The sequence below is a fragment of the Durio zibethinus genome, chromosome 21, assembly GCF_047325235.1.
Source record: "Durio zibethinus cultivar Kanyao isolate XHJ-2024 chromosome 21, ASM4732523v1, whole genome shotgun sequence".
NCBI classification, from domain to species: domain Eukaryota; kingdom Viridiplantae; phylum Streptophyta; class Magnoliopsida; order Malvales; family Malvaceae; genus Durio; species Durio zibethinus.
This window is the reverse complement of record NC_143182.1, coordinates 4,223,087-4,232,940: the sequence shown is the minus strand read 5'-3', so window position 1 is coordinate 4,232,940 and position 9,854 is coordinate 4,223,087. Positions and strand designations below refer to the sequence as shown.

The 9,854-nt window shown below is 30.0% G+C and overlaps 1 protein-coding gene across 2 annotated transcripts; it reads left to right on the top strand.

The window, feature by feature from the left end:
• Positions 1 to 5,160: 5,160 nt before the first annotated feature.
• Positions 5,161 to 9,802, top strand: LOC111304944 (pto-interacting protein 1-like). 2 transcript variants are annotated; one of them, XM_022901997.2, is made up of 8 exons: positions 5,161 to 5,665; positions 6,851 to 6,946; positions 7,320 to 7,570; positions 7,662 to 7,788; positions 8,000 to 8,273; positions 8,583 to 8,715; positions 8,810 to 8,896; positions 9,426 to 9,802. In XM_022901997.2, exons 2-8 carry the CDS (start codon positions 6,862 to 6,864, stop codon positions 9,555 to 9,557), a joined length of 1,089 nt encoding a protein of 362 aa, XP_022757732.1. In that variant the 5' UTR covers positions 5,161 to 5,665; positions 6,851 to 6,861; the 3' UTR covers positions 9,558 to 9,802. The 2 variants fall into 2 exon arrangements, with proteins under 2 accessions (XP_022757732.1, XP_022757731.1); XM_022901996.2 differs by having other exon boundaries at positions 5,348 to 5,665; positions 6,839 to 6,946.
• Positions 9,803 to 9,854: the final 52 nt, after the last annotated feature.

The following is a 9,854-nucleotide window of genomic DNA, read 5'->3' as shown; positions in this document are numbered from 1 at the left end:
TTCAATTATCCATTTTTGTTTAATCTTTTTTGTACATCATTTTCTTTCTCCAATCCAATAATATCTCTTTCATTTTTTTTTTTCAAAAATCATTCTCAAAATATTAAAGTCCCATCAAATGGGTATTCATAATAAATTTTAATCGTATTCATTCTCTCTCTCTCATATCTTAATTACTTTCACTATTTTTTCTCTCTCTTCAATCAAACTTCTCTCCCCGTTCTTTTTTCTTTTTTTTTTTTTTTTATTTCTTATATTTATTATCTATTGCTAGCACTTCCAGCCCAAAACTTTAAAAAATCAATTTTTGTCAAGAACTTGCAAGCTCATCTTATTTGCACAAGAGACTGCATAAGTCCTTGAAGGATTAATTTTATTACTATACTTTTTGTTGAAGTTGTGTTGTTCTTATCCAATTTTGATTGACTTTGGATATTTAGGTATAGATTTTCCATGGGTGATATGAGTTTTCATATTCGATTGAGTTTGAATTTCAAAGAAATCTAGTTGTGTATGAGATTAGAATCTAACTATAATTTGAAAACTGAAAGCTAGCGTCGAAACCAAAATCATGATCTTCTGATGGTTAATTTGTAGAAAGAAAGTTGGATGATGTTGGCTGTAAGAAATTAATTTGAAAGAAAATAATTTTTTGGAACTCGCTATAAAATAGAGAAGGAACTTTCCTTCACATGAAAATTACAAAAAAAAAAAAAAAAATGTTCACAACATTTGGTTGCCAAGAGAAGTACTCTAATTGGGTAATTAAAATGAAATATTAGTTTCGGGAAAAGCTTTTACTATAAAATAAGATTCTCATATTTAAGATAACGTACGAATTATGTAAGATTCCCTCCTCTCGTTTCTTTGTCCCTTTTTAATTATTTTTTGTCAAATGAATTTAACTTTGATTATTATTTTAAATATTATAATAAATTAAAAATTTTAAAATATATATTTAAAAATTGAAAACTCAAATTTATAAATTTTATTATTAAAATTTTTTATAATTTTATAAATTTATAAAAAATATTAACTCATCTCAAAAACTAATAAAAGATAGACGTAATTGGATAAGCAGAATATTATAGAAGATTAAGTATCGTTATTTTGTCTCTGAAAAAAAAAATTCTTTTTATCGAATCAATTGGTACTCGGCATCTTCACCCCACAAAGAAAGAGGTCGATTATGAACAGAGGGATGATTCAGTAATTTTAAGGACCGAACAGAGCTGGAAGTAAAAGTAAAGGGGCTTTTTTAAATATGCTTTCATTTTTTCTCATCACATATCATTTTTTTATTTTTTTAAATGAAATTACTTATTTATTTTTCTTATGTTAGTTTTAAAGTTTTGGATATGTATTTTTGGTTAATTTTATAATTTTTCAAATATATATTTTCGATAAATTATACATACATTAAAAATTATATAATTTATAAAACATATATATCTGAAAATTAAAAAAAGTTTATATTTAAGTTGAGAAAAAAATATCTCACAAAAAATTTTAAGTTTTAGAATATGAAAATTTGAGAAGTTTTTAAATTTCAAAATATGTAAATTTTAAAAATTTTAAAAGTTTTCAAATTTTATATATTTAAAAATTTTTAAATTTGAATATTTTTAAACTTAAAACTTTTTTTAAAATATATTTTCTCAACTAATTTTTTTAATTTAAATGTAATTTTTAAAATTTTTTTGGATATATATTTTTAATAAGTTATATAATTTTTAGGATATGTACATGCGAAAGTTTTAAAATTAAGATAAAAATAGTTAAATAATTTTACTTAAAAAAATTAAAATATATATAAGGAGAAAAGAAATAGGTGTGCTTAGAAAACCTAAAGTAAAATCTGTCGGACCAATCAAGAAGCCAATTCGCATTGACATTGATCTTCACCTCCACCGAAAACGAGAAAGAGATTTGCGGAGCAATCAGTCACAAGTTCTAACTCAAGTTGGTCGTGGAATAAGGTGTGGTTGAGTCATTGGGCGGGAAGCGAAGCTTGTCGGCATCTGCCAACTGCCGCCTAAGTGGGCCTTGATGAGCAACTTGGATACCAGTTGGCAAAACAGAGACCAGCCAAGACAAAAAATAGCCACGACCCTATCTAACATCTATCTACTACGACAAACATATTTTTGTTTGTATTTGGTAAATTCTTACGGTTTTTTTTAATAAAATCAAGTACATATTTCTTTTGTGGGTAAATAAATCCAGTATTATTTTGGAAATCACTAAACCAACTTACGTTTGAAAATTATTTCCAGTCATCAACGGTCAACCTTACTTTTTAACTTTTTTTTTTAAATAAAATGGTTAATGACTTTATTTGACATATAAATAATTTTTTTTCATTTCTTCCGTAGAGATAAATTCTAAGATTCTATAAATAATTTTTTTTATTTTATTAAAAAATAAATAATTAAAAATAAATATATGATAAATTTTTAATTCCGTTTTGAAATTAAAAAATTATATTGATAATTTATTAAAAATAAATTTCATATAATTTTATTGAGGAATTTATAAAATGATATGCAAAGCTTACAATCTTTTTGTAACAAAAAAAAATGCCGAATCTATACAAAATTAAATTATAATTGTTAATGAGATTTTTTTTTTAATGAAGTTCAATAAAAATTTTAATTCAAATTGAGAGTAAAATTAATATATTAAAAAGTTCATTTGACAATATATCAATTGTACTCGTAGAATTTAAAAATCCTACCAATAATGTATAAAAAAAATGAATTCGTAAATTATTACCCGAATTTTTGTGTGAAACTTTAAAAGGGAACAAATAAAATGAACTCTGGGAGAAGGTATAGACTATAGATAAAAGGCTTGGGTGTTTCTATGAAATGGGTTATGGGTTGTTGGTGGGCACATGAGCCCACGAATCCACCAAGGGATGCAAATCTTTCGCAAATCCTCTCTCCAACCTGTCTATGTTGTTATGTCCTTAAAAACCCACATGACCACCACCACCCCCAAATCTTACCCTTAATCATTCATATATTCTCTGCTTAACTATAATATATAAGTAAAAATTTAAATTTAAATTTAAATTTATGAGTTTTAATTTTATAAGATAAAATTATGAAAATTTTAAATTATAATAAATAATAATATTTCACAAATTAAATATAAATATCTGCGTAAAATACTATATAAACTGAAACTGCTCATTCAAAAAGAAACATGAAGTGCCATGATTTTGTAAGCTTCCACCCCAACTTGGCAAACTGCTTCCAAAAACCAATCATGACAGTCATATGACCAGAGTCAGACACAGATTTTTAAAATATAGTTTTTCCCCTAGCTAAGACAACATTATTCATGTGAACATGTTGTCTTAGGTCATGTGTGATTTCAATCGTTTCGTTACAAGTTATTTAATCTGAATATTGTTTGTCGTTAGCAAAATGTTTGCCTACTCAAATATAATTATTTTGCTGCAGATTTTTTTTAATAGAGATCATAATCTAGTAAGAGAGATTGGAAGTAATTGGATTTGAATTTTATATTTAATAAATGTTGTGACTTAAAAATAATTGCATAAAATAATTAAATTAAGTTATTTTGCTGTAATTTTTAAATAGAAATCATAATTTACTAAAATTTAAAATTTAAATCTACTAGATGTTATCATTTAAAAATAATTGTGTGAATTGATTAATTAAAATCTTGAAAATTTACTTTGCCGTAGCTTTGAGTTCTTCAACTGCCATTAACTCTTCCTTTTGCAAATTGCAAGTTGGCTATTAGATTGAGCATAGACAATTTCCAACAACCCATGTTTATCACGTCAAAATAAGTGAACAAACTAACTGAACATAGAACAATAGAAGAGAAAGGTTAGAATAAAATTTGAAGTGCTTTTTGCATAAAAAGAAAGATGGCTATCACCAATTGAATTGGGCATTAAAAAAAATTTAAAATATTAAAATAAAAATTGAATGAATTTAAATGATTTTGGTGGACAAACTTTTGGAAATATCAATCCCAGTTTTTATTTTATGGATGTCTTTAGTATTAATCAGTTATCAAGTAAAAAATTCAATAGAAAATCCTTTCAAAATTAAACACCTTTAAGCGATAATTTCGCAATGTGCACTAAACTACAAAGTTTCATATATAATTAGAAAAATAACAAACAGACAAGTTCAATCTCACGTGACGTGAGGTGACCTGGCATTGACACATTGCTTCAAAAACAATATTTTTTATTTTTTATTTCTACCAACTCATTTTTTTCTTAATAATAAACTCGAATTTTCCTTTTTTTTTTCCATAATTAAATCCAACTAAAAACAGCCACGTAACCAATTTGGTGGGAAAATCTATGTCAGGTCAATCCAATTCATTCCATGTAATCTAGCTCGGTGGAAAAATCAATTCAATCCGATCATAATTTATTGAATAAATTGAAAGTATTAAAATTAAAAATTAAAAATTAAAAATTATTAAATGTTATTGTTTAAAAATAAATGTATTAATGGACTAAATGAAGTATTGAATTTTATTTATTTATTTTTTTGTTATATCAAAAGAATAAAAATTTTAATACAAATAAAAAAAAATCAACTCAAAATTAAAATTTTGAGGTTTCTTCAAATACTTTTAATCATTAAATCAAAAGTTTATTACAAATTGTAAATTTGTGATTGGACGGAGCATAGACAATTTTCAACGATGCATGTTTGTCGTGTAAAATTAAGTGAACAAACTATGTGAACATAAAACAATAGAAAAAATGGTTAGAATACAATTTGACGTGCTTTTTGCATAAAAAGGATATGGCTATCACAAATTGAATTTGACATTAAAAAATTTTAAAATTAAAATTTTTAATAAAATTAAATTAAATGAATATGAATGATTTTTTATGGACAAACTTTTGGAAATATCAATGACGAAATGAATTTAAATGACTAAATAAAGTTTGAGTTCTGTGAATGCCTTTAGCATTAATCAATTATCAAATCAATGATTCAATAAAAAATCCTTTCAAAATTAAACACTTTTAAGCGATAATTTCGGCAATGTAAACTAAACTACAAAGTTTCGTATTTATTATATAAGGAAAATTAGAAAAAATAATAAGCAGACAAGTTAAATCTCACGGGACATGAGGTGACCTGGCATTGAATCATCTTTTCAAAGACAATATTTTTCATTTTTTCTTTCTCTCTACCAACTCTTTTTTTCTTAATAATAAACTCGAAATTTCTCTTTTTTTTTTTTTTCATAATTCAGTCCAATTAAAAACAACCACGTAACCTAACTCCGTGGGCTTTGAATCCCTCCAACTCCAATCAAAAGTCGGTTCAAAATTCAACCAGACGGTGGTGGAGTCAAGTCTGGCAAGCTCAGTGTAGAACGACAGGAAGTAAAAAAGAACAAAATAATGATAACAATATAAATAGCGTAAAATAAAAAAAAAAATCCTGTAATAATGCAATCTAAGGGAACTGCCAACAAAGTCAAGATTCTGATTTTCCCTTTTATCCTACGCACCCCTTGGTTCTCTTAACCTACGCACCTTTCGCCGGCTTCACCGTCTCAGATCTCCCATTCATCTAGTACGCACAGTCTCTTGTTGGACTGATCCAAGCATAGGTGCTTGCTCCACTTCATCGGCTCCAAATTTCAGGTGATATTTTACACTTTATTTTTAATTCAATTTTTTTTTTTTTTAATTTTCTCTTCGTCTTTGATTCTAAATTCTGATAGTAGGTTTTGATAACATGCGTGCGGATCAATGTAACTAGTTGATTTTACGGATTCGTGAAACGGTTTGATTTTGGAAATTTCTGATCAAGAAAATTGTTGTTGAATGTTGAGTTTGACTGTGCTTTTTATGCGTGAAAATATTCTTCCACAAATTTTGACCTTATAAGTTATAACTCGTTTGGTGAGTGGTTGAACTTTTATTGATAAGGAGATTTAACTTGGAGAACTGTGTATCCTTGTATTCGGAAAAGTTCATCGAATAGAATTTGCGATCATATCTGGATTTTAAGCTACTTGGAACTGAATTAGTGTGCTGAGAAACTTTTCTAGGTGTATAAAGTTGGTGCAATTGTAGATTTGTGCCATTTTCGTTTTACTATCATTTGCCACGGCCAAAAAACCTCACCAAGCTTAAAGACCAATATGTTTTCATGCATGTGCTATTTCAAGTTGGTTGTGAGTATGAATTCCCTGTGATTTCGTTGGATGTTTGCATGTGCCAGCTTGCATTTGGATGATCCAATGCAAAGTTTAACTAACCTTACCTCTCATTACATAGGAGGGATGTTATGTGTAAGAATGAAATGCTGCAATTTCGTGAATTTACTGCCATATGCATTCCTAGAGTTTTTTTGTTCTTTCACAAGCCATATTCAATGTCTTGATTAGAAATGCTGAGTCTGCTTTGGAGTCTTCTATTTAGATTTAAAGATGAAAATTAAATGACAAAATATGTTATCTGATTTAGAAACCTAGAGAAACTCATATAGACAGATGGTAAGGCACAATCAAAAGATTTGCAGTTCATTAATATCTGGACAATCAACCAACAAATAGTGGAGAAACCAAATGCATTTTACTTTTGCTTTCTTTCCTGGCAATTACTTTCATCTATCTGACTAAATACTCGTGCACTGCCTATTTACATTTTTGTTGTATGATTTGCAGCTTCTTTACCTGCAATGCTTGTAAAACTTGGTGGTGGTTTAGATGTTTTTTCTTTGTTTTAACAAAAAAAAAGTGAATTATTTTTTGATATTTGTACTTACTCTTATGCTTACGTGAATTTCTGGGATTGGATTTTACAAATTAGAGATAATCTCAGGGGATTGAACCATGAGTTGCTTTGGCTGTTGCGAAGAGAATGACATCCACAAAACTGCTGATAATGGAGGCCCATATATGGTTAAAAATTCAGCAGGTAATCTTGTGGTTGAAATTCACATCCAGGCTGATAACATTGCACTTTTGTAAATTTCTTTTGGATATTTCTGCATGATCAATATTGTGAACTAGTTGAATGAGTCAGGCTAGGTAGGAAGGCATAAACTCCTTTGGTGATTATGCCCATAGTCAGTTGGATTTTAACTGTAACTTGTTTATTAGTTTTATTTCTATGCTTTTAAATTTTTATTAGCAGGATATATATCCGCTATTCTCTTTCCCACCTAATTTATTTTACTGCTTGTTACATGTTTATTCCAATCTTTTCTTTTGCATGCTATGGTTGGTCATACTTTGTGTTGGCTGTACTGAATCTATTGGTGTAATTTGGGTTGAATTTGACCACTCAGGAAATGATGGAGGTTACCATACATCTGAAACTGCATCAAAGAGTGCTCAGACTGTGAAGGTTCAGCCTATTGAAGTCCCTGCTATTCCAGCAGATGAATTGAAGGAAATCACAGATAACTTTGGTACAAATTCTTTGATTGGAGAAGGTTCATATGGTAGAGTCTATTATGGAGTTCTTAAAAGTGGGCAGGCTGCAGCAATCAAAAAGTTAGATGCCAGCAAGCAACCCGATGATGAGTTTTTAGCCCAGGTTTAGTTAACAGCTAAAATTCATTGCATTTACTGCACTAGATACTAATTTAGAGTTTTAGATTTATGGCCATCGATGCATGGATTTTCAGGTTTCCATGGTATCAAGGTTGAAGCATGAAAACTTTGTTCAATTGCTTGGTTACTGTGTTGATGGGAGCTCCCGTATACTTGCCTACGAGTTTGCATCTAATGGATCACTGCATGATATTCTCCATGGTATGTGTGATGAGGCTTCATTCATTGCTTCAGTTTTACAAAGTTGAAAACCATTGAGGAGTGCAACAATGCTTGAAGCAAGGATCGCTTAGTGATGCTATCATAAAATTGAATTATAAAGTTTCTTTTTCTGTTGGAAACAAAATCTCTGGTTTGTAATATTTACATGTCGTGCTGTTAATATTGCAAGATTATTATTATTTTAATGCAGGGAGAAAAGGTGTTAAGGGAGCTCAGCCAGGCCCTGTTCTGACGTGGGCACAAAGAGTAAAAATTGCTGTAGGAGCTGCAAAAGGGCTTGAATACTTGCATGAGAAGGCTGATCCTCACATCATTCATCGTGACATTAAGTCCAGCAATGTGCTGATATTTGATGATGATGTTGCAAAGATTGCAGACTTTGATTTATCTAATCAGGCTCCTGATATGGCAGCTCGCCTTCATTCCACTCGTGTACTTGGAACCTTTGGTTATCATGCTCCTGAGTAAGTAATTTGTGGATTCTTTTCATCCTACCATATATATATATATATTTTTTTTTTTTTCAAAGATCATTTTGGTTGTTGATTATATTTGGCTTTATACGAACTTAGTTGCTGAACTACCTATGATGTAAAATTATATGAATCAATCACGATTTGCTCTTTGAAACCTAAAATAGAGTAGTTTTTCATTTGATTACTGAGATTTTTGAGGGAACAAGTATATGTTTAATATCCTAAATTTCTCTTCTATATAGCTTCATTTCAGATTGAATGCCTTGAATGTTTGCTGTTTGTTCTTGTGGTTGGCAGATATGCAATGACTGGTCAATTAAATGCCAAGAGTGATGTATACAGCTTTGGTGTTGTGCTTCTTGAGCTTCTCACTGGGAGAAAACCTGTTGATCATACTTTACCCCGTGGACAGCAAAGTCTTGTAACATGGGTACTTTTCTGATACTTATCTTTGTATATGCAGCCTGTGTTTCATGGTTAAACTTTTCAGACATGGCTGATTAATGAATTTTGAATTGTGTTAGGCTACACCAAAGCTTAGTGAAGACAAGGTTAAGCAGTGTGTTGATCAAAGACTAGGAGGAGAGTATCCTCCCAAGGCTGTTGCAAAGGTATTAATATGCTTGGTTGCTCCTGGTAATGTCAGTTTTTAATAGCACATTTTGCTGGTATTCTTATTCGCTAGAAAGAAGAAAGAGGTGGCACGCATGTGTACATCCATTATCAAAATGTTATTCTAGATGTCCCCATTTTTTTAAAGTAATTTTTAAGCTTTAAGAAAAAGTATAATACAGAAACAGTATGATGCAAGGCTAGATGAGAAAAGATGTTATGTGACTGCAACGTAGAGGTGTTTGTGTGTACAAGGAGTCAGTTTCTTTTTGGCTAATTGACATCTCCCAGTAGGAGTGGGGAGAGTAGTACAAGTAATGACTAATTTGCCAGCGAGGTGAATCAGAAAAAAAAAAAGAAAAAAAGGAGTACTGGAAAAATAAACTCTTTTGGATATCCTCTCCAGCTCCTCTCAAATACAACATTGGTTTAAACCTTAAACATATCTTGGCTTGACATACCAAGACTCGTGCCCTCACTGAATGTCAATGTCATCCGTGCCTAAAGCATTTTATTTTTTGATTGCAGATGGCAGCTGTTGCTGCATTGTGTGTGCAATACGAAGCTGATTTTCGGCCAAACATGAGCATCGTTGTCAAAGCTCTTCAGCCCCTGTTAAATGCTCGACCTGGACCTGCTGGTGAAACACCAAGCACATAACTTTACATCTCTCTCTCTCTCTTACACACACACACACACACACACACAAATCCCCCTCCCTTTCTATCTATGTGTCCCTGTGTGTGTGAAAGTGTTCACACATTCAAGCAATCCAAAATATATAATGAGGGGACAATTTTAGAAGGTGATGATAATTTGTTTTTTCAAAGTTCCATATGCACCCATTATAAACTGTGTATTCGATTTGTTGATAATGTGTGAGATTGTTTTTTTCTTGCATATAAGTTGATGGTCTTCTTACTTGCATCTTTTTCTATATTTAGTCTTAAATCTTTC